This window comes from Lepidochelys olivacea (genome assembly GCF_965140295.1).
Source record: "Lepidochelys olivacea isolate rLepOli2 genome assembly, chromosome: 3".
NCBI lineage: Eukaryota > Metazoa > Chordata > Testudines > Cheloniidae > Lepidochelys > Lepidochelys olivacea.
The window spans coordinates 167,535,331-167,555,269 of NC_140413.1; the positions used below are offsets into that span (position 1 = coordinate 167,535,331).

General features: G+C 42.4%; 1 protein-coding gene across 1 annotated transcript; it reads left to right on the plus strand.

The window, feature by feature from the left end:
• The first annotated feature begins 446 nt into the window (after positions 1 to 446).
• On the plus strand, positions 447 to 6,847 carry BATF3 (basic leucine zipper ATF-like transcription factor 3). Its single transcript, XM_084623607.1, has 3 exons — positions 447 to 1,225; positions 3,621 to 3,725; positions 6,217 to 6,847. Exons 1-3 carry the CDS (start codon positions 1,154 to 1,156, stop codon positions 6,400 to 6,402), a joined length of 363 nt encoding a protein of 120 aa, XP_084479733.1. The 5' UTR covers positions 447 to 1,153; the 3' UTR covers positions 6,403 to 6,847.
• Positions 6,848 to 19,939: the final 13,092 nt, after the last annotated feature.

Sequence of the window (19,939 nt, forward strand, 5' to 3'; positions counted from 1 at the left end):
AGATTGTTTAGCATAGGTAGTTAACACATTGCAAGGGCCCATTCAAAGTGAATTGGCCTGTTAACACCCCCCCCCCGTGGGAGGGAAGGAAAAGTGGGGTTCAGGCAGCTGGGAGGGTTGTTAGTGCCTTATACATTCTTATAATAAGCCACATATCCAGTGTGTCTATTCAGGCCATGATTTTTAGTAGTTAGCAAAGTTACGAATTTAAAACTCATCCTTCTTGCTAAGCATTTATACTGGTCTCATCACTGTCCTGGTGGCGGGATAGACCCTTTTTATATACAGGAAATGGTTGTTTTCGCTGTCCCACTAAAGAATCCATCTAATCCAACGTATGGCGGTGCAGGAAGGAGTGTGTTAAGGATTGTGATCCTGTTTCCTCTTCCTCTTTTCACTCCGCCTCCTAGACCTTAAAAAATGTAATTGTAGAAATGGGCCTCAGTCCAAACTCCGGATCTGAGCACCCCCTAAATCCCTGTCCCCCTGCAGAGCGGGAGCTGAGTTTTCTCTCTAAGGAGCTGAACTAAACCCTCCCGTCCAGCCCCCTCTGACATGTTCTCTCTTTACTAGGTAGTTAGTGGGTCGGGAAGTTTGGCTCCCATCGCCAAGGAATCGCTTTCCGGTGCGGGTGTAGCCTTCAGTTCTTTCCCAAATTGCCCTCCCCCGCGGTGCTGGGGTATCTATCGCTCGGAGTATCGCTCTCACACGCCCGCCGAGGCGTGCGGAGGAAGGGAGCTCTGGCCTCCCCCCGCCTGGCTGTGCTCCGTAGCCCCTCTCGCTTCCCCACGCAGCCACCCTTGCGGTTTCGCAGCTAGTTCCCTCCTAAGTTTCAAAGGGCGCCACGTGACTTCCATGAAATTGACAAGCGAGAGCTGCCGCCGCCGTGAGTGCGGGACTCCCAGGCTCTGCCTCCCGGAGGCTGCGGCGGCGGCCGGATCCGGGCAGAGGGGGCGGCTCCTCCCCGGGGGCTGGGGAAGCACAGAGAGCGTGCGAGCCGCTGCAGCCAGGTGCTGGCTGCCGGGATGCCCCGGGCCGGAGTTTCCCCCTAGCGAGGCTGGGGACAGGAGTGCGCTGGCAGGGGCCGGGGTGCGGGGAGCGTGGCTGCTCTTTGGGCTCCCGCCGCGGCCCTGGCCGCTCAGCAGCTCCCGGGATGTCGCACGGTGTCCCGGCTTCGGGCAGCGTTCTGCAGAGAAGCGCCTCTTCCGATGGGAATCAGCCGCAGGTACCGGGCAGGGGAAGGGGAGGATGAAGGGTGCAGGGCAGCGGCAGCGGTAGTCAGGGTCCGAGTGGCACAGCAGCCGGGGCTTGGGGCGGGACACCAGCCGGGCAGGAGCAGGCTGTGGAGAAGCACTGGAGGGCGTGGGCCGGGATGTCAGAGCAGCCTTTCCCTGCTCTCATCCCATTGCCCCTGTACAAAGGTGGCTGAAGCCCCTTGTGTGCGCCGAGTGCTTTTCTTCAATTTGGCACCGACTTGCCTCTGGTCCTCTCTCTCTCTCTTAATTTGAGCAATTGTTGCTTATTCTTTATGGACTCCCTGCAAATCACATCACAGGAGGAAATGTTTTCCTCACTACCATAGGTGGCATCCTTCACCCCCACGTTTCTGAGGCTGTAGATCCGGGGTCCAGCATGGGGATCACTTTTGACAGGACCATGTCCTGATCTATGGCACAGCTGGAACTGGGTCCCAAATACATAACGCTGAGTCCCCTATAACATAGTGACCACAGTCAGGTGGGAGGTGCAGGCAAAGAAGGCTTTTCTCCTCCTCTTGGCAGGGCAGATTCACAGGATGGCAGCCAGGATCAGGATGTACAGGTAGGAGACAGGATGATCAGAACTGTAGGGCTGCCAGTTTTAGCTGGACATATTCCTGGAGGTTTCATCACATGACATAACCTTTAATTCCTGGAGATTCCAGGACAATCCTGGCGAGTTGGCAACCCTAAGAGAAATGGCTGCTTCCCTGCTTCCCAAGATGAAGAGCAGCATCTCATTGATGTTGGTATTGGTTGTCCTGAGCTTGTCTTGGGACACTAACTCCTGCCTGGAGATGCCTGTGCTGTAATCTCTAAGCCCCTAGGGAAGATGCAGAACAGAGCAAGATGCCCTCTTTCCATGGATCTGTAATTACCATGGGCGCTCCTCTTGCCCACTGTAGCCCTTTCTTTCATGAAACCACACACAGACATATGTCTCTCCTGAGCATGTCTGACACATGGGGTGGAATTCATCACTGGTGCGACTCCACAGTGTTACCTCAGAGATTAGTTCAGTTCACGGACTTTATCATAAATCTTCCTTGTAAGAGAGGAAACAGTGGTTAACTTGACGTACTTTGGAGTAAACATTGCTAGGAGCAACAGCAGCCACCGCTGCCAGCAGCCTTAACACTGTCATTGACATGCTGGGATGAACTCTGTGTCTTCTTTCTAAACCAACATGAAAGGCAATTGATCATGTCCTATTACAGAGCTGTAGGGAAATACTTGCAGCATGCATGGGGAACTCCTCCCCCTGCTCTCCAATCCCTGCTCACTCTTCTGCAGAATTTGCTGCAGCTTGGTGATGAATGTTCTTTCTCTGGACAATAAAAATCTTATTGTCTTCTAAGTCGAATGTGACTTAGATCTGCAGACAACTGTTGCTGGGCATTGTTAGCTACCAGGAAGGCTTGTTTACTCGATTCCTTTAATGTATATAAAATTCTGCTCTAGCCTGAGAGGAAGCAAATGAAATTTCAGACCACATGGAGAATTTTTCAGGTATGCAAGGGAGGGTTAATCATTGGATTTATAATGAAAAGCCTCCTGAAGCCTCCACAAACCATGATCAAGACTCCATAATGAAAACAGAAAGTTATTTTCTAGGTTGTGAGTGGATTTTGTGTGTGAACAATACACGAAAACATTAATCCAAAACAGGATCTCTTAGTAAGATATTTTGTATAGGAGATTTTCCTTTCTAAAAAGCTAAAACATCTGTGATGGTGTAAATTTCAAAGATACTGTGGCATGTGTATTATATGCTATTTATGTAATCAACAAGGTTGTTTCTGGAAGACCACATGGTCTACTGGATTAAATGGACATAAACGCTATTATTCTGATTGGTAGAGTTAGGGCAAGATACAGGCAGGGGTACTGGAATAATTTTTTATAGTGGGGGTGCTGAAAGTGGAAAGAATGAATTTGGTTGTTGTTACTACTTCAAGCCAGGGGGTGCTGCTACACCTTCAGCACCCCTAGTTCTAGCCCCTTGGATGCAGGGTACCGCAGAATCAGGCCTCTCTATTTTTTAGTCCTGGTTGTGCCATTGACTTGCTCAACAACCCCAGCTCCCACTGATGTCAATAGGAGCTACAAATACTCAGCACTTTTGAAAATCTCCATGCCTCATTTTCCCTGTCTGTGTAATGGAGATAATGCTACTTACTGACCTTTGCAAAGTGCTTTAAGATGTGTGGATGGAGAGGATTATGTAAGAATGAAATATTATTATTATGAAGCACACCAGATTGTTTGCTTATTTTCACTAAAAGTTATTTCCTTGCTTTTTGAATCTCAGTGCACTTTTTAAAAAAACAGCAACAAGATGTGTTTGGTTTGGTTTTTCAGAGTCCTGAAGAGGATGATAGGAAGATAAGACGGAGAGAAAAAAACAGAGTCGCTGCCCAGAGAAGCCGGAAGAAACAAACGCAGAAAGCAGACAAACTCCATGAGGTGAATGGGTACTTCATATGTTGCTGTTGTCTTTTGAGCGTTGTGTGCGGAATTTAACCATACTATGCATTTCTTAAACAGGGATATGAAATGATTTTTGTACTAATCCAGCATGAGGAAGTATGGGTTTGGTGTAAAAACATATGAATTACCATACTGGACCATGCTGGTGAGCTGTCTAGTCCAATATTTTGCCTACATTGAAACATCTGGAACTTGCCAACAGTGTTAGATCTTTATACTGAACAATTAAGGAATAAGCTTCCCATAGGGGAAGCTTCTCCTAACTCCAATAAGTCACTGAAGTATGAGGGTTTAGACAGTTTATATATATTTTATCCTATCTTAAACTGTGGATGTTTCCATTGTGCATATAAATGTCTGATCCTTTTTGAAATCCTATTAACAAGCCCTCAGCATCAATAATATAATATGGTAGTCCTATTGTCTGTTCAGTTGTAACTCTAACAGGGCAGGCATGTCTCTTTTCAGTGTTTGTACAGCAGCCAGTACAATGGGGCTTCCGGCTCGACTGGGGCTTTGGGCACCACCATACTATAAATATTTACTACTATGCTACTAATGCCTTTATGTAAGTGATGCAGCTTCAGGGCCCAGTTCAGCACAGAATTATCTCTATCTTCTACATTGTGAAAATAAAATTTATCCACAGAAGACAATTTTTCATGTCTTTTGTTCTTGCAAAACACTGTGAAGTGCAGGAAATACTTGTACTAGGGTCACCATACCTGGGTTCCACGATACCAACTTCTAGAGATGAAATGCCAAATTTCTGAGCTTTTCTTCCCCTGGTGTCTACTACAGAATGCCTCCAAACTCTTCAATAATTCAGTTCAGTTAATTCATTCCCAGAGGCAGTCTCTGCTCAGGTAAGAAGCAGGACTGGAATAACAGGAGTGTGGGTCAGGATTGATGTGGGTGCAATGGCAGAGCTGTGTTTAGAAACCAACATCGAACCTACCTGCATATTTGATTCTTCATAGTGCTCTTGTGAGCATTAAATTCAAACACATTTTAAAGGGGGAACAATAAAGATAACTTCAGAGGGAAACAGTTTGTTACACTTGCTGGATTGTGGGATATTTGCATTTTCAGATAGGAAAATATGATGAATGATTATTTTCTTGCAATATAAGCACACTGGTCATGGTGGTTGGACAGCCTGTGTTGATCTAGATATGAACTTCTGTGGAAGTTAACCCTGCTAACACACATTCAGTTGAAAGTGAAAACCAGAGAATAACTGCAGTTGCACTGAAACAGTGATCCCACAGCCTTTTCATGCTGATCAATATCATCTCACTGTATTCCCTCATCCGTCTGTTGTCTCTTGTCTTATATTTAGATTGTAAGCTCTTTGGGGTAGGGACTGTGTTATTGTTCTGTGTCTGTACAGCACCTAGCATAGAGGGGGTACTGGTCCACGAGTGGAACTCCTAGGTGCTACACTAATACAAATAATAATAATAATAAATTAATAATAATACCCCTCTCCCCCAGCATATATACCAGTTCAGTTTATATTACAAGGTCTCTAGCAAGTTAGTCAAGTCCCAGAAGAGCGGCAGGTGACAGCAGAAAATGAGGGGCTCACAGATGTTTTCCAATTTTGTAATCATTATTTTATGTAGTAGATAATGTAGAAAGAAAGTAGTGCTTAGTTTCGTTCTGAAACATAAATGCAGAATGTAGAGCTGAGTTAGCTGCTCTCAGGGCCAGACTTTGGGGTCAGTAGCTTTCATGGCATTACATGGCCAATCTGGGCTTCGCAGCCACACAAGTCATTGTACACCTGAAAGGGAAGAAACTCCAGGCACAGATTTAGCACTTTGGCAGTTGCCCAACTACTCACGTTTCCCAAAGCAGACCAAGACTCTGCCCAGTCTAACTTAGGTACTTTTCATTTTTTTAGGCAATACAAAACTGCCTTTTGCAGCCTGCAGAGGATGGTGTGGAACTCCTAAACCACCCCATCCCTTCAACCAGTGCAGAGGATATGGTTGGGGAAAGAAGCTGGGTATCCTGGTCACAGCCCACACTCCTGAAATCCCTGGTTCCCAGAATGGTCCCTTTGGGCCATTGCCAGCAAGCACAACCTAGAGCACCCTTAGGCTACAACAGTTTGTGATGGGAGAACTAGAACAAAATAGATTAGCCCAGGATCAGGAGAATGCAAAAGTGGCTAAATGCTAGCTTTGCAGTCCCCTCCTGAGTGGGACTACATGCTTCGTGGCCACAGCTCAGGATCTGGGCCCACAACAGTAGCTCAGTAAGAACATGGATAGTAACAGTTGTATTGTAACGAACATCTGTATTTATTAGGCTAGTTCAGTATTTTGATTCTTACATTAGATTTCAAAACATTAAATAAGCAGAAATAACAATTTATTCTGCTATCGTTTGATTAAAAAAGGTGAAGGCACCGAAAGGAATGTTTTTATTAGCAGTGGGCTTCCTTTTTTCATTCCAGGAATATGAGTGCCTTGAACAAGAAAATACCTCCCTGAAAAGAGAGATTGGGAAGCTAACAGATGAGATGAAACACCTGAGCGAGGTGTTGAAGGACCATGAAAAGATCTGCCCTTTATTGCACTGCTCCATGAATTTTGTGACCATACCCAGGCCTGATGCCCTCACCAGTTGCCTGCCAAGATGAGAGCTCCTCCTTATTGCCTTTAAATGCTGGTTATTGTTGCACGTAAATAGGAGAGATTTAAAGATCCAGCTTCTTTTTTTTTCACCACAATGCAGGTATATCCTCCCTTTTGCAGAGGGATGGACTTGATCTAATAGGCCTTTACGTCTCTAAATCCTCTGAATATCAAAAAGGTCAGTGTGGGAAGAACAAGACTGAGCTACAATTTATTTCCTAGAACCTGTAATACACTGTTTCATGTTCATAAATGGCAAAATATGATACAATCTGCTTTTACAGGATGGAAACTCTGGAGAAAAATAGCAGTCTAGGCTAGGATATGATTTACCCCACACTATGCCAGCTATTATTTCTGAGTTGTTAGGTTGTCATCCATAGTTCTTATATATATAATATCCTGGCTGCTCATTTTTTGTTTACACTCGGGTTTGGCTAATAAAATCAATGTGCTCTTTTTCTCTTTATGGTGTCTCCCACCTTCTTCGATATCCAATGCCTTTTGAACACCTTTACATTTGCTCATTTGTCAAATCCAAAGTCTAATGCTAATCTCCCTGCTTTCAGTGTGCCTTATTATTTGCTTATCACCAGCTTCAGGATGTTTGAAAAGCTTTATTGGCTTCCCTTCTGAAGGTTGTGTAACAACTGAGTGTAGATCATCTTCACTTCCCTAATCACCAATCCTCAAACCATCAATCCTCAAAGAGTTTTATTCCCATTCTTGCATGACGTGTGTGCCCACTTTCCAGGGAGTAAATGTAGAACAGGCAGTTTGGGGTCCAGTTTCATCCCAAGAGCAAAGCCACTGTAGCCAGTGGAATTCTACCAGGGGGAATTCCCTTTGGGTTTTTTTTGTTTTGTGGTTTGTTTGTATGTTTTGTAATTTACTAGTTGCCCTTTTCCACATTATCCATTACACATCTAGGGCTAGATTCACCAGGGTGACTTTTAGGTGCCTAACTGCCACGTTAGATGCCTAAGCCCAACATTTAGGTGTCACTAGCATTCACCATATCCCCAAGGTGCCTACATTTTGGCAACAGGTGTGCACAGCTGCCTCAATCCTGCCCCCATCCAGTGTTTAACTTTCACCTAAGCCCCAGCATGATGGATCAACCAGGCATTCCCCTGTCTATGTTGCCTTTGGGGCCTGATCCCATAGGTGTACTGATAGCATGCCTAAACCTGCACAAAAGATGCCAGAGGAGATGGTGGTGGTTTCCCCCTTTTGCCCAATAGCCCAGTGGTTAGAGCACTGACCCAGGATGTTGGAGACCTAGGTTCAAATCACTGCTGTACTGCCTCCTGTCTCCACAGGGAAGTTGGTGGTATGGTCGGTAGATAAAAGCATGGCTGCAGGATGGAGACCTGCCTGACTTTTCAGCCGCTGAACAACCAGCTGGCTGCAATGTGAGCCTCCTTCCAGCAGGGGATCCCTTGTACTGTCTGACCAGAATTACAGGTATCTAGGACAGGGCACTGCTTGGAAGGGAGTTGGCTGCTGAGGAGTAAGAGGCCTAGAGCTGAAGCTGCCTGATGCCCAGGTTTTCCCAGACGTGACCTTTTTTTTGGTAGCCCACCCTCCATCCGGGCACATTTTTCAAATAAGAGGCAATGTCCAGGATTTTTCATTGCGGAGCAGACATCGCTGCTCAGAGAGAGCCATCTCCACTCCCCGATTGGTCCCTCCCCTGCATCCACAGATGCCAGATCCTGCCTTCCCTAGCCCAGCCTGCCAGGTAAGTGGAGCCGCCAAGCGGCTCTCGGCCAGGCCACCTGCCCCACCGCGGGGCTTCAGAGCCTGTCTGGGAGGGGTGACAGGGCCAGGCTTTGGTTCCCTGCCCTACAGAGGGGGGAGGCGCTGATTGACAGGCTGGTGCTGCTCTCAGGCCTGGGCAGCCTCCCTGCCACTGTGATAGGGAGCATGACACTGCTCCCCACCTCGACAGTGAGGCCTCAGGTACCCCCTCTAACACTTCCCAGGTACTCCTCCCAGTACACACACACCCCTCCAGCACCCCCAAATACCCACTCCCAGTACACATGCACTCCCCATATACCCCTTCCATCACCCCACAAATACCTCCTCCTAGAACACACACCCCTCCAGCAGCCACAAATACCCCCTCCCTGTACACACACCTCTCCAGCACCCTCCCACACGCCCTCCCAGTACACATACATGTCTCCAGCACCCCCAAATACCCCCTTCTAGTATACACACCCCTCCAACACTCCAAAATACCCCCTTCAGCACCCCCAAATACCCCCTCCCAGTACACATAAACCCCTCCAACATTCCCAAATCCCCTTCCCAGTACACGCACCCCTCCAGCACTCCCAAATACCCTCTCCAGCATCCCCAAATCCCCCTCCCAGTAAACATACCCCTCCAGCACCTCCAAATACCCCCTCCCAGTACACACACACTCCATCCAGCACCCCAAATCCCCCTCCAGCTCCTCCTTTCCCTCCCTACCCCCCAACAGTGTCCTCTAGTTGGGAACTTGAAATATGGTAACCCTATGCCCAGATAAAGCCCCCATCCCCACTCTTGCTCCCCAGCAACACTAGCTTGTGTTCAGCAATCATCCAGAATCAAATTAGCAGGAACTCTGATTTTAAAAGCCAAATTAAAGAGTCAGGCCAGGGATCTTGCTCAGCCACACACACCAAAATAGATCAAGGCATCATTTATTGAATTGTTTCTGCTAATTTGAATAACAATTAAGTAGTAATGGCTGCTTCATTGTTTCTCTTTGATACACTGTCAAAAAAGCAGAGATGTTTATAAAAGGACATTATAATTGAACATTGTAGGCTTCCCTTTGGCATTTATTTACTATGGAATCCAGAAATAGAATAATAGACTCATATAAATGAAGGGCTGGAAGGGACCTCAACAGGTCATCCACAGCACCCCATGTGCTGAAGCACGGCCAAGTATACTTAGACTGTCCCTGACAGGTGTTTGTTCAAACTGTTCTTAAAAACCTCCAGTGATGGGGATTCCACAATCTCCTTGGAACTATTATGTTCATTATGTAAAGACCAAAAGGCACAATAAGTGGCAGACAAAATGGATTATTTTTCCAGCTCTGTCACCAAAAGTGTGTATGATATTGTTGACATTGATGTTGATGCATCATCCTCATATTTAATAATAGAATGGCAACTTACCAAACTTTTTGGTGCCCAATATTCAAAGGCCTTTGGGCATCTTAAAAATAATTAGTTAAAATGAACAACATTCCACAAATAAATTCAACATTGCTGTCTGTTTATAGTTAGTTTGACGTTTGAGTCCACACCTGGCAAGAACGGAGCTGAGCTAATAAAGCAAAGTCTCACATGGGATAAATAAAAAGATCGACATTGGGGCTACACTGATTACAAAAACCGAATGAATTGTTCAGGAGGTATAGGTTTGTAATGTATTTAAAAATAGAAATTTATTCTAGAGGCTGGGATAATTGTATTGTTACAATAGAACAAGAAAGAAGAACACAAAGGAAAAGGTTCCTTTGTAAACTAAGCAACAAAAATATCTTGATCAAATCCAAACCTCCCCCTTTGGAGCAGACTAACTCACTATTGCAATATATATTCTAGATCTGTGTATGTGCTAAAATGTCCTGTCCTAGCTAGTCACGTCCTAGCTTTAGAAAACTTCCAAAATACTTTATTTGTTCCCTGTGAATCTGAGTTATTTTGTTTTCTGATGTACAGTATATGTGAGGGATGTGTAGTAAGTGGGAGCTGTGTTATCTTCAGTTGTATGGCATATATGAGGGTTACCATGTAGTCATAGCCTTGTTGTATATGGATGTACAATACATGTGAGGGTTGCCATGTGAGTTTGATTGTGGTTTTCAAATGCACAGTGAAGTTTGCCATCTGTCCAGATTTGGCTATTATGGTCGTGAGTCTTATGTTCTGTTTATCACAATGAAGAAGCAAAATGCATGATGATCAAGTCTACCAAAGTTAAAAAACATGCTATCAATTAACCAATTGGGCCCAATCCAGCGCAGTCTTTCTATTAATTTTGGTGATGTCCAGAATGACTGAAGTTTCTCTCAAAACCAATTTTAGCCTTAAAAGGTGAAAAATCAACAGAAAATAGTAGTCAAGCCCTCTGAAACCTTTAATTTGATAATAATAGATGCTGACTCTGTACCTTGAGCTAGACATTTAAAGAGAAAAAAGGAAACGACTTCTTCCACTGATCTTCTATATGTATATTTATGAATATTTACAACCTTCTAGATGCGATTTCAGTGCAGCTTCTTGTTGACTGCTCCAGAAGGTGATGGGGGCATATAATGGATCAGTTTTTATTGTGCAGAATTCAGCAAGGAAAAGTGCTGTGATAGTCACTCTGTATTCCATAATGAACTAGGGTCAGGAGAAATATACTATCAGGGTAGTTTTGCACAGCCATTAAACACCCGCTGCTGGCCTGTGTCAGCTGACTCGGGCTCCCGGGTCTCAGGCTGCAGGGCGGCTGAAGAAGAGCTCTGTGAGGCTTGAAAGCTTGTGTCTCTCACCAACAGAAGTTGGTCCAATAACAAATATTACCTCACTCACCTTGCCTCTCTGAACTGCAGTGTAGACATTCGGGCTCAGGCTGGACCCTGAGCTTTCGTAGCCCATGTGTGGGGAGTGTCCCAGAGCCTGGGCTCAAGGCTGAGCCCATACATCTACACCACAGTTTTACAAACCTGCAGCCTGAGTCAGCTCACTTGGTCAGCCACAAGTGTGTAATTGCTGTGTAGACATACCCTCAGTGGCCTGTGATCTAATTAGCTACATTCTTGAACTCACCCATCCCTGTGATATCGGAGCACTGCCTTCCCCTGCAAAAAGCCCTGTCCTTCAGTCATCTCTGTAGCTTTGTAAAATTGCACCTAGACAGCACTTCCGACTGTGCACAGTTGAAAAGGGGGAGGTGGGGGATGGGGAACACGCATCACTGCTTGTAATGTTTGATGTCCTCGTGAGTACATTTTTTGTAAATCAGAAGGCAGCTATAACATATTCCCCTCAGTGACATTTCTCTGACCTGAACTGCTCCTCTGGGTGAAAATAAAGGAAAACCTTTGAGTCTAGTATAGTATAAACTGTCATGAACAGTAAGAAAAAGAAGGTGGCCCTTCCAGGCTCAGGAGGACATGGCTATATCAATTTACACTCTCTTCATGTTTTCAAAGGTACCGTCATAACCAGGAGCCCTAAGAATATATTTTTGAAAATTAAAACCCGGACTCTGAAGCACAGTGCTGTTGCAGTGGACGGGAGGGGTGGATTCTGTAGCTGTGGAATCTTGGAATCAGGGAGTCTTGCTGTTGATACTCTGCTGTACATAACAATATCCTAGTGTTGCTCCTTTTAATGACTCCTCCCTGTCCTGCCTTGATTGGCTGACCTGGAGCTCCATTTCGACTTCTTTCAGGTAAATGTTTCAAAGACGGCAGGGCTTCTTTTGGGAAAAAGAGCATCCTTAAATCCATCTCTAGCTCTTCTATCTCCCTCCTTCACTCAGACCTTCTATTTGGGTTCAGAGTTTATAATCTTTGTGTTATTCTTGATTCCAAACTTTGCTTCCCCTCTCACCTCTCCTCTTTCAGCAAATTTGCCTCTTCTATCTCTGTAGCTTTGCCTGTGCACACTCTCTTGACTCCCCCTGTGCTGAAATCCTCATGCATGCCATCATCTTCTCGAACCTTGGCTATTGCAATTCCCTTCTTAATGGCTTCCAAAACCCCACCCTGTCCACCCTTCTGCATGTGCAGAATACTGTCTTCACCCTGTCACATATACAAAAAGTCGTAACCACATCACACTCATTCTCCACTGGCTGCATAATCATTTCAGTATCCAGTTCAGAACTGCCCTCTTTATATAAACCCTCCATGGAGCAGCCTGTCCCACCGACTGTCTCTCTCTCTCTCTCTCCTCCCTTCCTTGCTATCTCTCATAGATTAGCACTGGTCTACTCTCTGCTCCTCCTCTAGCCCCTGCTGGTGTGAGAATGTTCTCCTCTGCAGCTGCTATCATCTGGAAAGCCTACCTGTATCTCTCCATTGAATTTCAGATGTAATCTTTTTGCCTCTGCTTGTATCTCTTAATTGCTTTTTGGTCCTATACCTCTGTAACTCTATTACTTTGTCAGTAATTTTGGAACACAGTTATTCTGAAGGACATTATACAAAGTAGAGTTTTATCATCCAGGTTGTACACTGTGATGGCAGGTAAACGTGTGCAGTTGGTGCTTGTCACTTGGGTGTTGAAGGAAGAAGTCTGAGAACTTGCACTTCCACTCAGTGTAGAAATATTTAGAAGTGGCATAACCTTTAGCCTATAAAACCACAATGCTTCCTGTCCAAAGGCAACAACTCTAGTGCACCACGCTTGGGGTTTCCGTTTGTGAATCAGTCTAGAATTTCTTCCTAAGCGCCTCAGTGAAAGTGATGAATAAAGCAAACATAAAAAAATCCCTTCTCTCCTCTTCCCATCAGTGTAGTGGTATCATTCCTGTCACAGGAAGGAAGCATGTCTGATAAGCAGGAGAACTGGTGGGTTTGATTTACTGTTACACAGACTGTTATTCTCTTGAAGGAAGGTTAGCAGATTACTGTATGTATACCCTGTGTTACTGTCATACAGCCGTAGGAGAAACATTTTACAAAACTCTGGAGAATTTACACACACACACAAATTAAGCAGTGTGTACGTGTGTGTGTGAGAGAGAGAGAATTTAGAGTTTAATCCTGTGCAAAGATGTGGGGTTTACATTTACTTCAGTGGAAGAGGGATCAGACCTGTGAATGCTTCAGAAGGGTCCCAGGGCTCCTGCTAACAAACTTCAGGCTAGGTAATATTTAAAGCAAGAATAGTTACAAACTAACTTGGAGTGAGTGCTGCTTAATAGAAAAACCATAGTAAAAGTTAGCCCTTTGATTACCCAGGAATGAGCCGGATACTCATTTGCTCTTTCCCAGATGGTTCCTTATGGAAAAACTTATAGAATTTAATAGGAAAAGTTTTTTCTCGGTAGAATTTTTAAACTATCCTGTAGAATGTAATAGAGAATGGCAGCCCTGCTATAGAGATCTATACATGTAGGTTGCTTTAAACATTGTATAGAAGTGATCTCATTATCTATTGAATTATATAAATTTATTACATTTCTGTAGAACTTCTTGATCTCGTTCCTCTTATATTATACAGGATATTTCCATCAGGATTAGATCTGCCCTATACTGACCTCTCAGCTATCTCTCACTGTGAGGGAACTCTCTCATTTACCTCCATGCCACCCTGACCTGATGTTGTCTAGGTTTTGTCACTGTAAATTTTTATATTCAAAACAGTAGATTCATGAAATGGGCATCAGAGTCCAGAAGTTCTAAAGCTGGAGTCTTAGGAGACTTTCTTGGGAGCAGAAAAGTGCCTGGATTTTTTAATAATAAAAAAATAACATTTTGCAAGGTCTTCATAAATGTATTTGACATAGACTTGCAATGTTTTTTAAACAGCAAGACCACATTAAAAAGACCTGCAAACTACAGTTCTCCCCTCATTGTCCACAGGCTCATTTTGATGGGGGAACTAGGATTGGGGCTGAGGAGTGGGGAGAGGTAGTACCTCTTGTTAAATTAAATCAGTTAGTTTAATCTGTCTAAGGAGAAGACAGAAGAGAGTGGGGATTCTTTTTGTTAACATGGTTATTATTTGAACCATGGTGGAATAAATTACATTCCTTGGTCAGTAAACCTTTCACAGGCAAAACAAAAGCAAACAAACAAACCAAAAAAAGTCACAAGAATTTTGTGAATTTCTCAAACTGTGTTTAGTTGCCTACAGTCAAAATGAACAGTTGTTCTCATTCCACTTGTGGGACATACAGTCTTATAGAGGACTGCAGGCAATTTCCTCAATTTCTCTTATGTCCAGTTCATTGATTAGATGTGTAAACAGGATGCTGTATCTTTAAGAGTAGAAAGCTCTAAAACAGGATTTGATACTAAACAAGAGTCAGTAGTTCCCTTTTAGCTGTTAAAGTTTCATCTTCACTTATAAGAACTGTTTTAGGGGACAGTAATTTCCAAGTGCAATACTGGGTTTGTGGGGTAAAGAATCTCTAGAGATGAATATTCTTTTTCTTTCTTTTTTACAGTAAATGACCATGCTATGTAGTGCTAAAAAATTCCCCATGTGAATTCTGGTCATCCCATGTATTCACTGGGTTCCAGTATGGACTCAGGACTTGCTCTGTCAATGTGTAGAGGAGTTATGCTTCATCACTATGGCCCTACCAAATTCACAGTCCACTTTGGTCAATTTCATGGTCATAGGGTTTAAAAAATCATAAATTTCATGATTTCAGCTATTTCAATCTAAAATTTCACAGTGTTGTAATTGTAGGGATCCTGACCCAAAAAGGAGTCATCGGGGAGGGGAGGCGAGGGAGGTCACAAGATTATTGTAGGGGGGTTTGCAGTATTGCTACTCTTACTTCTGCGCTCTTGCTGATGACGGTGCTGCCTTCAGAGATGTGCAGCTAGAGAGTGGCGGATACTGGCCGGGATCCCAGCTCTGAAGGCAGAGCCGCCACTAGCAGCAGTGCAGGAGTAAGGATGGCATGGTCTGGTATTGCCACCCTTACTTCTGCACTGTGCTGGTGGGGCACTGCCTTCAGAACTGGGCGCCCAGCCAACAGCTGCCACTCTGCGGCTGCCCAGCTCTGAAGGCAGTGCAGAAGTAAGGGTGGCAATACCGTGACCCCCCCTCAAATAACCTTCCAACCCCCTTGCAACTCCTTTTTGGGTCAGGGCCCCCAATTTGAGAAACACTGGTCTCACCTGTAAAATCTGTATAGTATAGGATAAAAACACACGAAAGATGAGGTTTCATGAGAGGAGACCAGATTTCATGGTCTGTGACACACTTTTAATGGCTGTGAATTTGGTAGGGCCCTATCCATGCCTATCTAGAGGAGAATTGACCATTAACTGTGTTTGAGAACTTGGCTAACGGCTAAAGTGCAAAAAGTTTGGAGAAGACTTCTTATAGTAATGATAGTGATAGTAGTGATTTTAGGGTATTCATTATTACTCTTTATTATTTTTACAGTACACAAAATGTGGAAAGGTTCTGCTTTACAGACAAATAAAGTATATATAGCACCTGCCTCAAAGAGCATGTAAACTAAGGCCTTGATATTGCAGACTGCTCCATGTAGGCAGACCCCTGCTCCTGCCTGGAGCTCTGTTGACATCAATGGGGCTCAGAACAGGTGTAGGGGTCAGCCCAAATAGAGCAGCTTGAAGGATCAGGACCTAATTATAGACATGATTCAAACAGTAGGATATAAATAAGGGTAATGGAGGATGAGAATCATAATAATAGTTACAAAATGGTTACTTAAGTTTGTTATGGATTTTTGTAGATGACATTTACAGGCACACACACACACACACACACACATCATATACATATTTACCATTATGTTAATAAACTAAATAATCAATAATTTTTTCTTTTCTGTAGCTCATATTCTTTCCCTAGTTGTTGAATTTTGCCTGATAATTCTTTTCAATATTTCACTAAATTTACAGCTAAACTAATTTCCATATTCTTCACTGATTGATTTTATCCCACTATTTGTTTCCATTTTTTTTCCATTTTCCAACTTTAAATGGAAAATAACTATAAAATTCCAGGGGACCTGTGTATAGTTCTAGATGAGTTTCCATGTAAGTGATTATTATTTTTTAAATTTCATGTTTGTAGTTTTTATTAGGGTTAGTGAAAATGAGATTTTTATGAAGAAATCTTGTTACTTTAAACAGTTTAATTTTTTCTATTTAAGGTTAGACATAAATGATCTGTGGTGTGTTTGTCATTTTGTTTTGTTAACAAAGTATATCATGCTAGGATGGCACCTCACGTACCCATTCACTAAATTCAGGCTTTTAGTGGCTTTGTTGTATTGTACAGTGTGCTACCAGAAACAGGGACACTGTGCTATTATTAAACACTAAACTGTTTCTTTGATCTCTTAATAAAAATTTCATTAGACAGCCTACTTACCTGTTCCATTAAATAAAGAGTTTCAAACTCTAGGGCTGTAATTCAACTACTGAATTAATATTTTAAAAAATTATCAATTCTGAATCAATATACAACATCTACATTTCTCCTATATCAGTGGTTTTCAACCTTTTTCATTTGCGGACCCTTTAAAATTTTCAAATAGAAGTACAGACCCCTTTGGAAATCTTAGACATAGTCTGTGGACCCCCAGTGGTCCACAGACCACAGGTTGAAAACCACTGCCCTATATCTGTAAATTTTGGTATCATGACAAATAATAATACTTAGCATTTTTAGTATAGAGGTTTATAAAGTTCTGTTTAATTATGTACTGGGGGGCATGGATTCATGTTCAGGTTGCATGCCCCATCAGTACCTGGGCTGGGCCTGGCAGGGAAGCAAATGCTCCAACCAACGGACCGAATTCAGTATGAATCCTGGTCACATGCCATCTGAGGCATGTTGCACATACGCTAAGAAGAATTATGTACTAACTCATCCTTCCAACACCTTTGTGAGGAACATTATTTTGTGTTATTAATCATAAATAAATGCTTACCAAATGGACAATTAAAATTCTTACCCCATTAATTTTTTTTTAGTGTCTATGCCTGAAGTATAAGCTTTATCTATAACTCTTTCCCTTACCCTACATCTGTCTTGTCTGTTTGCATGGTGAGTTTTTTGGAGCAGGTACTGTCTACTATTCTGTGTTAAAAAAGTGCCTAACACAACAGGGCCCCAATTTTGGTTGGTCTCTAGGTACTACCATAATACAAATAATAAATAAATACTTTGATTGTAGTATTAGTAAGGAAAGCATCCTCAAATAACTACTGTACTGGAGCAATTTCAGGGTGATTTCCTAACTTGCAGTGCTTTCCTGGTTTGTCCATGCATTGATCCATTCTTGGCAAATTTCCCTTTCATTATTCATGCTTGTTATGCTATTGTGAAGAAAACCGCAACACCTGAGCTGTAGTCCCTTGTTCTGAAATGGTTAGCCATATGTTTTACTGGTAGATTCTAATAATTCAGTTATGATTTTTAAATCTATCTATCTATCTGATCATTAACATGCCCATCAAATATGTTCCTGTTAGTTTTTCTACTGTGCCATACAATACACAGTCCCTGTTTTTACAGTGGTTAGGTTATCTGAGGTGCGTTATAACAATTCACTATTATTTCATTTTCTTCTTGTTGAAATATTTTCTTAAATACAATGTAATAATATCAGTGCCATATATTTCTAGAACCAAATTCTGTTCTCACAAACCCTGTGCAACATCACTGAAATCCAAGAGGCACTAGTCATCCACACTGATGTCAAAAGACAGACTTTGCACCAGAATGTCTTACGCACAAATATTTCCATATGTATCAAAAATAAGGCTTTGATCCTGTAATATGCAGCATTCAAACTGACTGCTGTGCCCGTGCAAAGCTCCACTGAAGTCAATGTGGCTCTGTGCAGGCACAGCAATCTGTCTGCAGGCTGCTCATTAAAGGATAAGGTCCTACACTGATATCCTCTTGATCCGAGAAATGAGGAGATTTAATTTAGGGGATTCCTTTTTGTTCAGATGGCATCCTACATGATATTTGCTCTTTTTCAAACACTTCTATAGTATGACATATTTTCCTATATATTTTTAAATGGTCCCCATATGATATATAATTTGTCTGTCTTATTTTTTATACTATGCATCACTGTCTCATTATTCAGGTTTCAGAGTAACAGCCGTGTTAGTCTGTATTCGCAAAAAGAAAAGGAGTACTTGTGGCATCTTAGAGACTAACCAATTTATTTGAGCATGAGCTTTCGTGAGCTACAGCTCATTATTGCTTACTAGTGCCAGTAATTCATTCCCTCCAGAAGGCCCAGTTTAAGCCCAAGTAATAAAATACAGATAGAAGAGTATTAGGATTGATGACAATTCATTTAATGAAACTCTTACCAATACTCTCCAGAGTATAGAAAATTGGCAGAATGCTATTAATGGTAAGTTTGGGGCTGCTTTCTGATGTCATTCAATTAACAACTAATGGGCTATTCTCTTGGGTTATCATTTCACAATTTAGTGCAATGCAGGCAGATTTCTTTTTAGTCTTCAGTTTTCATGAGGAATAATAACAGTTGATTTAATTTGTGTGTATGTGATTTGAAAGTGGATCTTCTTAGATTACAAATCAAGGACCATATTATCCTCTAATCATAAAAAAATAACATTTTGAGATGTTTACATAAACATTTGACATGAGACCTGTAGTGTATTTTAAATAGCAAGACGTATGTATGTATGTTTTTTAAACTACAAGATGTATGTATGATTTCTGCATACATATCTCAATTTGATTGTTACCACAATTAGTAATAGCTGAACTGCTGGTCATAAACATTTGGATATTGGTGGCAAAATTGCAACCACTGATTTCCTGAAATTACCACTTTCACAGATTAAGATGATAGCATGATTTCTCAGCACTACATTACTAATATTTGTCATTTCTCTGGAACTTTATTGACTTACATGTGGTATCCTGGAATAAACCTTTCTACCTTTCTGATCAAGGCTAGGAACAACCAAAGTAGAGACAGCCCTGAAAAAAATCCATCTCGGGTTTTACACAAGACCAAGTGTATTTAAGGACAGGATTTTGTGAGTTATCAATCATTCAGTGAAGAGTTTCAACAAAATTGGATTTTTATCCATATGAAATTGCTAGTTCTTTATCCTAAAAGTGAGTCTTAATATATCAGTTCTAATTTCCCAGTAGCTTTGCACATACCAACAATATGAGCAACAAAAAGCAAATTGTAAATTGTCAGGATCATGTGTGAATTTATAATTTCTATGTTGTGTTTGTGGATTTCTCTTTAAGCCTTTAAATATTACTACTATTTTGCATTTCTGCCTCCTAGCCCTAATCTTTAGCCTCAGAGTTTGAAGTTTTAATGGTGATTTCTTGGTGTAATATATAGTAATAGGGCAGTATCTCTTTAATAAATAAATAAAAACTGCTAGAAACCAGTCAGAGCAGCAATCTGTATGTAATTAGGCTTTGCAGGTTTGTGCATATACACTGGCCAAACCAGACGGTCTCTACGCAAAAGAATAAATGGACACAAATCAGACATCAAAAATTGTAACATTCAAAAACCAGTAGGAGACCACTTCAATCTCCCTGGACACTTAATAACCGTCTTAAAAGTGGCAATTCTTCAACCATAAAACTTCAAAAACAGACTTCAATGAGAAGCTGCAGAACTGGAATTAATTTGCAAACTGGACACCATCAAATTAGGCCTGAATAAAGACTGAGAGTGGATGGGTCACTGCAAAAAGTAATTTTCCCTCTGCTGATACTCACACCTTCTTGTCAACGGTTGGAAATGGGCGACATCCACCTTGATTGCACTGGCCTCGTTAGC

Excerpts from the sequence above, each read along its gene's own strand:
- BATF3 (XM_084623607.1), top strand. The coding sequence starts at position 1,154 with ATGTCGCACGGTGTCCCGGCTTCGGGCAGCGTTCTGCAGAGAAGCGCC. Across the intron at positions 1,226-3,620 it reads CCGATGGGAATCAGCCGCAG|AGTCCTGAAGAGGATGATAG; the intron begins GTACCGGGCAGG and ends TTGGTTTTTCAG. Across the intron at positions 3,726-6,216 it reads AAGCAGACAAACTCCATGAG|GAATATGAGTGCCTTGAACA; the intron begins GTGAATGGGTAC and ends TTTTCATTCCAG.